This window comes from Cyclopterus lumpus, chromosome 13 (genome assembly GCF_009769545.1).
Source record: "Cyclopterus lumpus isolate fCycLum1 chromosome 13, fCycLum1.pri, whole genome shotgun sequence".
Lineage (NCBI taxonomy): Eukaryota > Metazoa > Chordata > Actinopteri > Perciformes > Cyclopteridae > Cyclopterus > Cyclopterus lumpus.
Genome location: NC_046978.1, coordinates 19,216,498 through 19,231,755, shown reverse-complemented (window position 1 = coordinate 19,231,755; position 15,258 = coordinate 19,216,498). Strand labels below are relative to the sequence as shown.

At 42.6% G+C, this 15,258-nt stretch overlaps 2 protein-coding genes across 5 annotated transcripts; both read left to right on the top strand.

Annotated features, from left to right (window-relative positions):
* Positions 1 to 2,352: 2,352 nt before the first annotated feature.
* Positions 2,353 to 4,725, top strand: lyrm9 (LYR motif containing 9). Of its 4 annotated transcripts, none has more exons than XM_034548640.1 (4): positions 2,353 to 2,589; positions 3,111 to 3,245; positions 4,331 to 4,423; positions 4,503 to 4,725. In XM_034548640.1, the coding sequence occupies exons 2-4, from the start codon at positions 3,126 to 3,128 to the stop codon at positions 4,518 to 4,520; spliced, it is 231 nt and encodes a 76-aa protein (XP_034404531.1). In that variant the 5' UTR covers positions 2,353 to 2,589; positions 3,111 to 3,125; the 3' UTR covers positions 4,521 to 4,725. The 4 variants fall into 4 exon arrangements, with proteins under 4 accessions (XP_034404531.1, XP_034404530.1, XP_034404529.1 ...); XM_034548639.1 differs by having other exon boundaries at positions 2,354 to 2,589; positions 3,117 to 3,245; XM_034548638.1 differs by having other exon boundaries at positions 2,363 to 2,589; positions 3,114 to 3,245.
* Positions 4,726 to 11,323: 6,598 nt separating this feature from the next.
* On the top strand, positions 11,324 to 13,473 carry LOC117741158 (tripartite motif-containing protein 16-like). The gene is made up of 2 exons (XM_034547968.1): positions 11,324 to 12,817; positions 13,191 to 13,473. Coding segments are annotated over exons 1-2 (1,401 nt in total). The 5' UTR covers positions 11,324 to 11,418; the 3' UTR covers positions 13,193 to 13,473.
* The last annotated feature ends 1,785 nt before the right edge of the window (positions 13,474 to 15,258 follow it).

Sequence of the window (15,258 nt, the reverse complement as noted above, 5' to 3'; positions counted from 1 at the left end):
TTTTTATTTTTTGTACAATAATATGAAACCTTTAAAAATCTCCGTTGAAGATGAACATCGTTCAGCCTTAATCATTTTATACTGTACTGTATTATCTTTAGTATTATATGCATAGACAGTATATATATATATATATATATATATATATATATATATATATATATACATACATACATCTATCAGCTTGATAGATTAATTTCTGTGTCTTTATTATTTTATGCAGTCATGTTTGGTGCTAACCTGAAGGTTTCATGTTTTATTTTGAAATCCATGCCAAAGGAAGTGATGCATCCGGACTGCAGGTGACAGGAAGCACTGAGCAGTTTTAGGAACAACCAAAGAAGAAGTCCTGTGACAGGAAGTGCGCTCACGTTTTATTCACAGCGTGTCGACAGTCTCTCTGCTGTTGTTGTTTTTGTTGTTGTTTGTTTGCCACTTAAATGTTCGTTCATTCTCTTTTTAGATATATTCTGGATAACTTTCAGCTCAACAGCTGCGTCAAGTGTCTGATGTTCCAATAAAATCAGATCGAACTACTTTGATTAAATATCTCACTTTATTCATTATCCTTTTGATTGTTGTTTTTATCGGAAGCACTTTGTGACTTTATTTTGAAGGTGCGTTATGAATAAGATTATTATTATTATTATTATCCCTATACAAAATTGCAACAAAAATTGTATTCTGTGAAATGTAAAACGTGTATTTAATTGGTTAATTACCACCTCCTATGTGGTGTTGTGTATGTATAAATAAAATAATAATAACAATATATATATATTTAAAAACAAATTATATATTTATACGTATGTAATGATATATATCAAAATATTAATGTATTTATATATCTTTACATTTATATGTATATATATCTAAATACATTTATAAACATCAATCTAAATATATACATATATATTTACATTTATATATATATATAAATAAATACATTTATAAATATCAATGTAAATATATACATATATGTATATAAACGTATCCATTGTGGCTGGTGGAGCTCTATGCAAACTATTAAAAGAATGAATAGATGTCATGTGACCAGGAGAACAATATATGTCATGTGACCAGGAGAACAATAGATGTCATGTGACCAGGAGAACAATAGATGTCATGTGACCAGGAGGACAATAGATGGCATGTGACCAGGAGAGAACAATAGATGTCATGTGACCAGGAGGACAATAGATGTCATGTGACCAGGAGGACAATAGATGTCATGTGACCAGGAGGACAATAGATGGCATGTGACCAGGAGAGAACAATAGATGTCATGTGACCAGGAGGACAATAGATGTCATGTGACCAGGAGGACAATAGATGTCATGTGACCAGGAGGACAATAGATGTCATGTGACCAGGAGTACAATAGATGTCATGTGACCAGGAGAACAATAGATGTCATGTGACCGGGAGGACAATAGATGTCATGTGACCAGGAGGACAATAGATGTCATGTGACCAGGAGGACAATAGATGTCATGTGACCAGGAGGAACAATAGATGTAATGTGACCAGGAGAACAATAGATGTCATGTGACCAGGAGGACAATAGATGTCATGTGACCAGGAGGACAATAGATGTCATGTGACCAGGAGAACAATAGATGTCATGTGACCAGGAGGACAATAGATGTCATGTGACCAGGAGAATAATAGATGTCATGTGACCAGGAGGACAATAGATGTCATGTGACCAGGAGGACAATAGATGTCATGTGACCAGGAGGACAATAGATGTCATGTGACCAGGAGAACAATAGATGTCATGTGACCAGGAGGAACAATAGATGTCATGTGACCAGGAGGACAATAGATGTCATGTGACCAGGAGGAACAATAGATGTCATGTGACCAGGAGGACAATAGATGTCATGTGACCAGGAGAACAATATATGTCATGTGACCAGGAGAACAATAGATGTCATGTGACCAGGAGGACAATAGATGTCATGTGACCAGGAGAACAATAGATGTCATGTGACCAGGAGGACAATATATGTCATGTGACCAGGAGGACAATAGATGCCATGTGACCAGATGAACAATAGATGTCATGTGACCAGGAGGACAATAGATGTCATGTGACCAGGAGAACAATAGATGTCATGTGACCAGGAGGAACAATAGATGTCATGTGACCAGGAGAACAATATATGTCATGTGACCAGGAGGACAATAGATGTCATGTGACCAGGAGAACAATAGATGTCATGTGACCAGGAGAACAATAGATGTAATGTGACCAGGAGAACAATAGATGTCATGTGACCAGGAGGAACAACATAACAGAGTGACAACACATTCAATGAATTTGACAGCAATGATTTATTTAATGAGAGTAGCTTGATGACCATAAATCACATTAACAGTGGAAACCTACTAATGACCTGAGGAGGGCAGCGATGCGCCGCTGCTGCTTCCAGTCTGCCGCTAATTGAATGGACGAAGAAGAAGAGACCGGAAGAAGAAGGAGAAGGAGAGCAGAGGTTGTTTGTTTACTTTCATTAAATGCCGTGAAGGTCTTCAACAATAATAATAATTAGCCTGCTGACAGTTTCCACTTCCGGTCCACAGGTACGGTTCCAGTAGGTTAACATTGTAACCACCACACAGAAGCTCGTGCTCTATTCAAACCTTTTAACCAGATACGTCATCAGATGAGTCACACATTAACTTCTCTTGTTGTTATTAGTAGACACTAACAATAATAATAAGCATAATTACGTTTCAACTTCACGTGCAATGTTTTTTAAAAATTATATTATTTATTTTTACATCTCAATATTTATTTTATATTTTATTTCCGCTAGGCACTTTTTATACCTTTCTTTAATATATATTCTTTCGTTGTATTTTACGTTTTTAATTATTTACTTTATCTACGTGCTTTTATTATATTATATGTTTCACCGGTGTCAGTGTTATTTATTTTACACTTAATAGTTGTCACTTGATTGTTCATATATATTTTTAGTGTTTTTTGCTGTTCTTCTGTTAATGACATATGTATTGAAACTGTAATATTATTGTGTAGTGTTGTATGTTGATGATGTTTTTGCCTAATAACTCCCCTGACTTTACTGGTCTGTGACCAGCAGCAGTGAAGAGGGATGCTGCCGCTAGTGGGAGCTGAGCTGACTCCAGTGCAGCTCTACCGACTGCTCCTCAGGTGTTGCAGGCAGTTGCCCACCGCAGCGATGCAGCGGCATTATCGGCACGCCATAAGACAGGTGAGCTCACCTGGGCGCCGAGCGGCTGACGAGATACAACATGTAGAAATGTGCTGTCAAACAACTCGCTCATAAAGCTTTAAAACAAGCTTCTGTTGCTCTGGTCATGAATCTGAAATAATTCATTCATTTAAATCAATTGTAAACAATAAGACAGAAGTATATATATACATTTATATATATATATATATATATATATATAATATATACTATATATATATATTAATAAATATTGATATACAGTATGTATATATATAAATGATGGCCATCCCCATGCTCACTTAAGTATATATATATGTATATACATACTATATATATATATATATATATAAATATATATATATATAATATATACTATTTATATATATATTAATAAATATTGATATACAGTATGTATATATATAAATGATGGCCATCCCCATGCTCACTTAAGTATATATATATGTATATACATACTATATATATATATATATAAATATATATATATAATATATACTATTTATATATATATTAATAAATATTGATATACAGTATGTATATATATAAATGATGGCCATCCCCATGCTCACTTAAGTATATATATATGTATATACATACTATATATATATATATATATATATATAAATATATATATATATAATATATACTATTTATATATATATATATATTAATAGATATATATATATGTGTATGTGTATATATATATACATATACTAAAAAAGAATATACATTTATATATATATATAAATTATGGTCACCCCCATGCTCACTTAAGTGTATGTATATATATATTATATACTATTTATATATATATATATTAATAAATATATATATGTATAATTTATATATGTGTATATCTATATATAATAATAAATAGAATATACATTTATATATGTGTGTGTGTGTGTGTGTGTGTGTGTGTGTGTGTGTGTGTATACATATATGTATGTAAATACATATACAATCGGACCACACATTGATAGCTAACTCTGGAGTCAGGCACCGGTCCCAAAAGAGTCACAAGGTCGTCTAGTTTTATACGATCTGAAAAAGCACTTGGTCACCCCGATGCTTTTGGTTTCCAGGGTTACGTCAGTCACTCGGATGAAGACGACCCGGAGAGGATACAGATGATAATCCAAAGAGCTGTCGCAGACGCAGCCTGGGTCCTCGACAAAGTACGAACAAAGGTCTTTTTTTAACGTTATTCTCATTTCAAGTTGACCTGCCACATTTAATTCTCTTTTTTATTTACAGTACAACAAGAAGAAGTGATGTTCGTAACCCACGGGGGTCGGTGGATGGGATGTTCGTCGTGTTATTGGTTCTCGTTATTGTGGAGACGTGAATGATGAAGCGACATCTGGTGGACTGTTTGGACTCGTCATCATCTATAAAGAAGAAGTGTAAATACTGTTCCTAAGATTGAAATGACATGACTGTACTGTAATTCTTTTTTCAATAAATTAATTCTCAATAATTGTAGCCTGCAGTGAAACTTGAAGTTACCACGAGGAACTTTAGTGTTGGTTCTGTCGCCCCCTGTGGACTAAAGTGGTAGTGTTGGTTCTGGCGCCCCCTGTGGACTAAAGTGGTAGTGTTGGTTCTGGTGCCCCCTGTGGACTAAAGTGGTAGTGTTGGTTCTGGTGCCCCCTGTGGACTAAAGTGGTAGTGTTGGTTCTGATGCCCCCTGTGGACTAAAGTGGTAGTGTTGGTCCTGGTGCCCCCTGTGGACTAAAGTGGTAGTGTTGGTCCTGGCGCCCCCTGTGGACTAAAGTGGTAGTGTTGGTTCTGAAGCCCCCTGTGGACTAAAGTGGTAGTGTTGGTTCTGAAGCCCCCTGTGGACTACAGTGGTAGTGTTGGTTCTGTCGCCCCCTGTGGACTAAAGTGGTAGTGTTGGTCCTGGTGCCCCCTGTGGACTAAAGTGGTAGTGTTGGTCCTGGCGCCCCCTGTGGACTAAAGTGGTAGTGTTGGTTCTGGTGCCCTCTGTGGACTAAAGTGGTAGTGTTGGTCCTGGCGCCCCCTGTGGACTAAAGTGGTAGTGTTGGTTCTGGTGCCCCCTGTGGACTAAAGTGGTAGTGTTGGTTCTGAAGCCCCCTGTGGACTAAAGTGGTAGTGTTGGTTCTGGTGCCCCCTGTGGACTAAAGTGGTAGTGTTGGTCCTGGCGCCCCCTGTGGACTAAAGTGGTAGTGTTGGTTCTGGTGCCCCCTGTGGACTAACGTGGTAGTGTTGGTTCTGGTGCCCCCTGTGGACTAAAGTGGTAGTGTTGGTTCTGGTTCCCCCTGTGGACTAAAGTGGTAGTGTTGGTTCTGGTGCCCCCTGTGGACTAAATTGGTAGTGTTGGTTCTGATGCCCCCTGTGGACTAAAGTGATAGTGTTGGTTCTGGTGCCCCCTGTGGACTAAAGTGGTAGTGTTGGTTCTGGTGCCCCCTGTGGACTAAAGTGGTAGTGTCTCTGAGCACCAGGGTCCCTTTAGATCAGTGGTTCTCAACTGGTCTGGCTGGGGGACCCACCATCACCCCTGAATGACAAGTTTTCATCTTCTCAAATATTAAGTTATATATACATATATATATAAAGTATTTAATCAAAAGATGGCGCAGCCTGAGATAGTAAAGAATATCACAGAATGCACAAACACAACTAGTTAGGAATATTCCCTTTTACAGTCAATTATAAACCAAAGAGCGCGTCTTAAGGACACAATGTAATACAACATACATAACTATTCAGTAGCTTGAGCCTTTTTTTAAATACATGAAATAAAAAAGTCTAACTACTGAAAGACTTTTGTCAGATTACCTTCTCATTAGGTAAACTTTGATTCCAACACACTATAGTTCACGTTTGATGGAGAGTTTGTGGAACACGTGTTCTGTCTTTCACCCAGTGAGGTACCAGACAAACGTTATTTAAATTGAATTCGTTCTCCTCGACCGTCTTTCTCGTGGTACTTGAGAGCAGCGCCGGTTTCTAATTGTTCTGGTTTATTGTCAAGACACTCAGTTCAGGTTCACTACAACGTGTTTGAGGTGGTTCTTCTCGTGTGATAAGAACCATGAAGATGGTTCATTGTAACCAAACAGGAAATGTTCCAGATTCATCCATTAAAGTCGCCAACTGAACTGCAGAGGGATGTGGTGCGTTCAAGTCCTGTGGGATTCAGGGTTGTAAGGTTTGTTCAAATGCATCAAATAACGTTAGAATACAATTTATATTCCACCCCCCACTGCAACAACCCACAGCACCCCACCCCCCAACGTGTCCCTTAAGCATGCCTTAAAGACATACAAAACTGGATGACCAACAACTTCCTAATGCTGAACTGAAGTTAATCTACTAGATATGAATTATGTAATGACACAGTTTCTCTAGATGGCATTGCATTGGCATCCAGCACCACCGTAAAGTGCCTTTTTTCACCTTTGTAATATTTTTAAAGTCGAAGACAGAAAACACTGGACAGAGCCCGAGGTTTGATCCCGGGGAGGGAGAGAACCACGTAATCATGGACTGTACATAAGAAGTTCTCCTACAGGGGGCGCCAGAGATCCCAGAGGACTACAATCTAAATAACACATTTACTGAATCTTTCGTTCAAAAGTCCTCCATCAAACCTCTGACCACTGGACGACTCTCCTCCTCAGCTTTAGGGTCGCAGGACAGAATCACCAGGAGGGAATATGGTTGTGATACAGTAAATTATTATTAAACTGATCTAAAGACTCTTTGTCTGAACTTGTTAAGCTGCAGTCATTTAGTTTTCTATTTGAACCTTTTTAACAGCTTTTATTTCACCTTCACGGCTCTTTGAACCCACAGAGCAGTTGGATAAATAATCCCACGTGATGCTCCTCAGCCAATCAGATCCACTAGGAGACAAAGCAGCAGGATTCTGAGCAGACGCATGAGTCATGATCATGAAGCCAGTTTCCCACTAGACCGGCTGCACTGGTTTATCTCTCTGGTTACTTCAAGCACTTCTCTTCGGAGGGACCGACTCTCTTTCCTCCCCGGGATCGAACGTCGGGTGCTGTCTACTCTTTTAATTTTGGGCTGTAGGATTGATTAAGCCCAATTTACACATCATAGTTGGACTGGGTAAAACCGTACAATAAACATGAGAACATATATTGATGTTGTACATCAAATTAAACAAGTGTACTTGGGCTACAATAATCAGTCAGCCATTTCAACACAACTCAAACACCAACTGAAAGAATTATGAAAATATCATCATAATTTTGTCAGGAGTCAGCCCACTCCGGAACTAGCAACCCGTAGCTCGGTGCTATCAGAAAAAGCCAGATAGCACAAAGCAAGAGGACTCCACACAGATTCTAAATATCTTTACAAAATCCTTCTGCACCAAAGCATCACTGAGATATGAGCCAAAGAACACAGCAACATGAATCGCTTTAGTGCTTTACAGTCACAAATGTTGCTTATCTTTGGCTTTTTTTTTAAACAGAAACATTTTTCTTCTTCTAATCCATAAAGACTGCTGTATTTGATGTATTGAACACCATAAGTAATATACAAGTGACATATATGGTTTGGTACATGAGAAAATTCAAATTGCCCAAATGCCCATTTCGCCTAATTTATCTGTACTAAAACCTCTCTAACTTTGTTCTGCTTTACTTTTTCAAAGTCAAACTTTGCAGAGAGACTGGTCCCATATTGTGCTATGATCTCTGATGTGCTGTTTCTGTTTCTGTGCATCCTTCCAAGAGATAATCATCCTGAAAGTGCTTCTTTTTTTTAGGCAAACCTGGAAATTCAACTTTTGCTGTCTTTCATCTTTATTTACTCTTAACCAGTAACAATTATAATAATATTTACACATCTGAACAAAATCACACATGGTTTGCCATTATTATAACAAGACAGCCAAACAATGTCCAGTGGCTTCAGCAACCCCACCCAAATCTTCAGGAGCTGCCTCTTCTCTAGGGGACATGTTGGTCGGGTTTAGGAGTTCCTCAAAGCTCATTCAACTGCCCCACGATGTCCCCCGTCCGGGTCAGCGGTTCGCCAGTACCCCCCCTCTGACCACAGATCCTAGCGGCTGCATCCACAACAGAAGCTTTGAACAAGGTCCCCTCAGATTATATGTGCCCAACCTGCTTCAGGATGTGTGAGAAGTTCTTCTGGATTCTGGAGTTGGGAGTTGAAGACCTCCCTGACAGGATCCTCTGCCGGACATTCCCAGTTCACCCTCATGACATGTTTGGGCTTGCCAGGTCTTTCTAGCCAGCTCCCCGCTATCTGATCCAACTCACCACCAGGTGGTGATCCGTTGACAGCTCTGCTCCTCTCTTCACCCGAGTGTCCAAGACATACGGCCCCAGATCAGATTATCAATCACCCCCCGCCAGGTTTCTCTGTCATTGCCCACGTAAGCATTGAAGTCTCCCAGGAGAACTATAAAGGTGGCAGACGGCGCCCTTTCCAGGACCACCGACTCCAAAATGGGCCGGATACTCCAAACTGCATTTTGGTGCATAAGCACAAACAACAGTTAGAGCCTTACTCCCCACACCCTGCAATGAGGCGACCCACTGGTTCTCCGGGGAAAACCCCCGTTCGGTGCCTCTCACCCTGGGCAACTCCAGAAAAGTCCAACCCGCCTCCAAGAGCTTGGTTTCCAGAGCCAGTTCTGTGCGTGGAGGTGAGCCCAACTATATCTAAGTGAAGGTTGGAACATAGACCCCCCCGGTAAATTGAGAGCTTTGCCTTCCAGCTCAGCTCCCTCTTCACCAAGACGGTCCAGTACAGCGCATGGTTTACTGCTGCAGCCGCACCGATCCACCTGTCGATCTCCCGCTCCATCTTACCCTCACTCGTGAACAATACCTGGAGATACTTGAACTCCTTCGCTTGCGGTAGGCACTTTGAAAACGCCTCCTCCATGAATCTTAACGTGGTTGACTCAATTATATCTCTCGATCAAGCCAGAGAAAACCAACCAGTCCTTAAGCATGCCTTAAAGACATAAATAACTGGATGACCTGCAACATCCTAATGCTAAACTGAAGTTAATCTACTAGATATCAATTATGAAATGATACAGTTTCTCTAGATGGCATTGCATTGGCATCCAGCACCACCGTAAAGAAACTATATCACTGGAGCACAAGACAGGGATCTCAAATGGGTCGATGAACCGCGGTGACAACTTACAGGATTCGGTCTTTAGCGGGATGTCCTTTGCCAAGCCACACCCTTTGACCGACCTGGTAGAAAGGAGCAGGAATGCGGTGACGATCCGCCAAGCGCTTATTCTGTTCCGCCGTACGGAGAAGAGCGGCCCAGGTCTCTCTCCACAACCTCCTACAGAGACGGATGTGGAGCTGCACAGAGAAAACGGGTATCTCCACCTCCTGAGCGGGGAACAGGGATGGCTGGTATACCAGGGAGACCTCGAACAGCGAGTGACCAGTGGCCGACGAAGTATGGGAGTTGTGGGCGTACTCTACCCAGGACAGGTGATCACTCCAGCTTGAATGGTTCGACGCTACCACGCACCGGAGGGATGCCTCGAGCTCTTGATTTAGTCTCTCCGTCTGCCCGTTAGACTGGGGGTGGAACCCGGAGGACAGACTGATTGTTGTGCCGAGGGCCCGGCCGAAGGCTCCCCAGACCTGGGATATGAACTGCGGACCACGGTCTGACACGATGTCCACCGGAATCCCATGGAGCCGAACACCTGGTTGACCATAATGTCTGCCGTCTCCCAAGCAGAGGGAAGCTTGGGCAGAGCGAGGAAGTGGGCAGTTTTGGAGAAGCGGTCTACCACCGTGACAATGACCGTGTTCCCTTGCGACGGTGGCAGGCCTGTGACAAAGTCCAAGGCGATGTGAGACCAAGGACGATGTGGCAATGGGAGTGGTTGCCGCAGGCCGGCAGAGGGTCGATGTGATGACTTGTTGCGAGAACAGATGGAGCAGGCCAGGACAAATGCTCTGGTGTCTGCCTCCAGCAACTTCCACCAAAATGTCCACCGGAACATGTCGATGGTAATCCTGACGCCCTGGTGACAGGAGAACTAGGAGCTATGAGCCCATTGGAGCACTTGGGAGTGTGCAGGCGTTCAGGCGTGCAGTTTTCGTCATCGTAATTTCCCTCTGCCGGGGTCAATAGTGTTCCCTTCTCGCCTCATAGGGTCCATTGGACCTGGCTGTGTCTGAAGCTGGTCCTATGTCCTGTGTCCTTGCCCCTGCTTCCTGCATCCAGCCTCTGGCCTAGACCTGGCCTCCTTCCCAATGACCCTGCCTCCTTCTCTTTGCGTCCTGCCTCAACGTCCAACCTCATTGGTCTGGCCTCTTTCGCGATGCCTCATGCCTGGTGGACCGGCCTCCTGCCTCCATGGCCCTGCTGACAAAATCAACTGAATTGAATTGTAACAAAACAGGAAATGTTCCAGATTCATCCATTAAAGTCGCCAACTGAACTGTAGAGACAAGTGATGTGGTGCGTTCATGTCCCGTGGCATTCAGGCTTGTAAGACATAACATATTTGATTATTTACTTTTTTTTAAAAATACAATTGATATTCTGGATTAGTTTTCTTAATATCAAATAAGTTAAAACTATTTGGGGCTGTCATCACTTCTACAATAGGGATTCATTTAAATATTCTTCTGCTGCTGTATTTTTATTATTATCATTAAAAACACTGATCAAACTGTATTTTAGGGAACAAGAAGATCATTCTGAGATCTCTGGAGCCGTCTCCAACCCCTTTATTTCTAGGAGAGATTACCTTCTGAAAGTTAAAGTAATCAGTGTTTCTAAGTGTTGAACACAGTCTCTTTCAAGCTGCTCTTCTCACTGGAATGAAGCATAGCTTGAAAACCGCTCCCTCTTCTTCCTGGAATGAAGGATAGCTTGAAAACCGCTCCCTCTTCTTCCTGGAATGAAGGATAGCTTGATAACCGCTCCCTCTTCTTCCTGCTCTCAAACACACGAGCTCCGCTCTGTCTGTATTTCCTGGTTCCTCCCCTTCAGGTCTACAGTTGTACAGATGGGTGTAACCAACATGAAGGTGAAGTGCAGCAGCTGACAGCCTCCATTCACTGAACCATCACATGTTGTTCAGATCAGAGCTCAAAGCAGAGTCTCTTCTGAGGAAGTGAATCTCAGACAGTCGTTGCTACTGAGAGGTGAAATGGAGCAGAAAGGAGTTCAACTGGACTGGGAGACCTTCTCTTGTTCCATCTGTCTGGATCTCCTGAAGGATCCGGTGACTACTACCTGTGGACACAGCTACTGCATGAACTGTATTGAAGCCCATTGGGATGAAGAGGACGGGAAGAAGCTCCTCAGCTGCCCTCAGTGTAGGCAGACCTTCACACCGAGGCCTGTCCTGCTGAAGAACACCATGTTGGCAGTTTTAGTGGAGCAGCTGAAGAAGACTGGACTCCAAGCTGCTCCTGCTGATCACTGCTATGCTGGACCTGAAGATGTGGCCTGTGATGTCTGCACTGGGAGGAGACTGAAGGCCTTCAAGTCCTGTCTGATGTGTCTGGTTTCTTACTGTGAGAAACACCTTCAACCACATCATGATGCACCTCCATTAAAGAAACACAAGCTGGTGGACCCCTCCAACCAGCTCCAGGAGAACATCTGCTCTCGTCATGACGAGGTGATGAAGATGTTCTGCCGTACTGATCAGCAGTGTATCTGCTACCTCTGCTCTCTGGATGAACATAAAGGCCACAACACCGTCTCAGCTGCAGCAGAAAGGACCGAGAGGCAGAGAGAGCTGGAGGGGAGTCGACTAAACATCCAGCAGAGAATCCAGGACAGAGAGAAAGACCTGAAGCTGCTCCATCAGGAGGTGGAGGCCATCAACCTCTCTGCTGATAAAACAGTGGAGGACAGTGAGAAGATCTTCACTGAGCTGATCCGTCTCATGGAGAACAGAAGCTCTGATGTGAAGCAGCAGGTCAGATCCCAGCAGAGAACTGAAGTGAGTCGAGTCAAAGAGCTTCAGGAGAAGCTGGAGCAGGAGATCACTGAGCTGAAGAGGAACGACGCTGAGCTGAAGCTGCTCTCACACACAGAGGATCTCAACCAGCTTCTCCACCACTACCCCTCACTGTCACCACTCAGTGGGTCTACAGACTCATCCAGCATCAACATCCGTCCTCTGAGATACTTTGAGGACGTGACGGCGGCTGTTTCAGGAGTCAGAGATGAACTACAGGACGTCCTGAGAGACAAGTGGACAAACGTCTCACTGACGGGAACTGAAGTGGGTGTTTTACTGTCTCCACCAGAGCCCACGACCAGAGCTGGATTCTTAGAGTATTCATGTGAACTCACTCTGGATCCAAACACAGCAAACACACAGCTGTTATTATCTGATGGGAACAGAAAAGCAAGATTAATGAAGGAACATCAGTCTTATTCTAGTCACTCAGACAGGTTCAGTGAATGTCTTCAGGTCCTGAGTAGAGAGAGTCTGACTGGACGTTGTTACTGGGAGGTGGAGTGGAGAGGAGGAGGAGTTTATGTAGCAGTCTCATACAAGAACATCCAGAGAGAAGGGGGCTGGAATGAATGTGGATTTGGATCCAATAACAAATCTTGGGGATTAACATGTCTCAATAACAGTTTAACATTTCTTCACAACAAAGTCCAAACTTCCGTCTCTGGTCCTCAGTCCTCCAGACTAGGAGTGTACCTGGATCACACAGCAGGTATTCTGTCCTTCTACAGCGTCTCTGAAACCATGACTCTCCTCCACAGAGTCCAGACCACATTCACTGAGCCTCTCTATGCTGGACTTGGGTTTTATGGACTTTGGTTTCATTTTTATGGTTTTAGTATTGGAGACACTGTTGAGTTGTGTAAACTAAAATATAAATAAGTCCTTTGAGGGTTAAACTCTGAGTTTGAACTCTTGAACTCATTTAGTCTCCATGTTTGTTGCAGAGAGCTGATTGTTGAGGCGTTTCTTCACTGCAGAGATCAGCTGTCAGTCAAACCTTGTGGGCGGTACTTTGACGTCTTGTCCTTCTTGTTGTGTAAAGGTCTTAGTTCCTGTAGGTGGCGCTCCTCCCTTTGTCTATTTAGCCAGAGAATCAATCAGTTTAAACTGAGTGTGATGAATCTGTCCATGAACTCATTGATCACGAGTCATTTAACAGACTTTAATGATGGGATGTGAGAACAAACTGAATGTTTACACGATGAATAAACAAACATGAACAAAGTATTGTCTTCTTGTCTTCATGCCAGGGTTTCACACAAAGCTGACGTATGAAATATGAAACTAATATGAGAGAATAACTGAGTCACACTAAAGTCCAGAGACCATGTTCAGAGCATTGGTCAGTCAGTTTACAACCAGCACGTTGTTTGTCTACCAAACCACTGAGGTACTTTGACAGCGTTTCAGGAGTCAGAGATAAACTAGAGGACGTTCTGAGAGAAGAATGAACAAAAGTCTCACTGACGGGGACTGAAGACTGAGACCCAGGAGAACCAGAACCAGGACTGAGAGGATTCGACAGTCAGACCCTGATGCAGTAAAATTAGAGGTTTTCTAAAGGGACCCTGGTGCTCAGAGACACTACCACTTTAGTCCACAGGGGGCACCTGAGTCAACACCAAAGAAAAGTTCTTCAGGGAAAATGTTTCTTCCTCATTAAGTTCTGTGCAAAACTATCCACAACTCTTTTAAAATCAAAAGATATTTAACCTTTTCCTCTCATTTGATTTGAGTAGTTTGTGGTACAAAAACTACTCATGTTCATTTCCTCATGAGCATTCAGTCATTTAAGTTTGTTTTCTACCCTCAGCATGCTCAAAAATATCAACACTGAAGTTGCCAATGGTTATTTATAGATCCTGATTGACATATTTGGTCCTAAATAAAGGCATTGTATTGACTTTCTTAACCAAGGACGATAGTCCTAACGAAGCAAGATTGTGATACAGATGAGAAGTCAAAAGATGCAACAAGGCTGGACACAGAATGTAGGCGTGGACATGTAGAAAATAGAGGGAGAGACAGACGGGATTAAAGCATCCTTGTGACATATTATGTTGTTGATGTAATCTGGACCTTTCACCACCATGAACAGTGCATTGCATTAGTTCATAACAAATAAAACTACTGCATTACTTACATGAGTAACAGTTCAGATTCACTACAATGTGTTTGGGGTGGTTCTTCTGGTGTGATAAAAACCATGAAGATGGTTATTGTAACTGTTGAAGAAAAATTAACCCTATGCACTCTGAGTAATGGGAACGATATTTGCCAGATGTGTTACGGGACATCGGTGAATGTGACATGTCCAGTGTTCATATTATTTTACACAAGTCAAACATGATTGATTACGGCTGCACCAGGAAGGTTTGGGAAGACAAAGTCTCATCCTTACTTCACTCTCAGCTCCATTTCAAAGTATACATCTGTCTCAGCTCCAGTTAAATTGAACACAGCTGTTCCTGGTGGAGGTGGACTCGGTGATGTGTATTAAAGCATCACTTTAATAACGAATGGAGTCAGACCTTGTTCCTTCTCTGCAGAAGAAAGAACAGTCTCTCCCATTCAGTTGAATTATATCATTTCTTCTGACTGGAGTACAGACAGAAGTCATGATACTCATGTTTGACGACTTGTAAACTTGTTAAAATCTTTCTATATCTTATCATGTAATAAAATACTTAAAGAGAAATGTGCTTAAAGTACTTTTGATTTCTCAAAGCAAAACTATTCATTAATTTCCACCACAAATTGGCGACGAGGATGGGATGGACGAGGGTGGACTGGACGAGGGTGGGATGAACGAGGGTGGGATGGACGAGGGTGGGATGGACGAGGGTGGGATGGACGAGGGTGGGATGAACGAGGGTGGGCTGGACGAGGGTGGGATGAACGAGGGTGGGATGGACGAGGGTGGACTGTACGAGGGTGGGATGAACGAGGGTGGGATGGACGAGGGTGGACTGTACAAGGGTGGGATGAACGAGGGTGGGATGGACGAGGGTG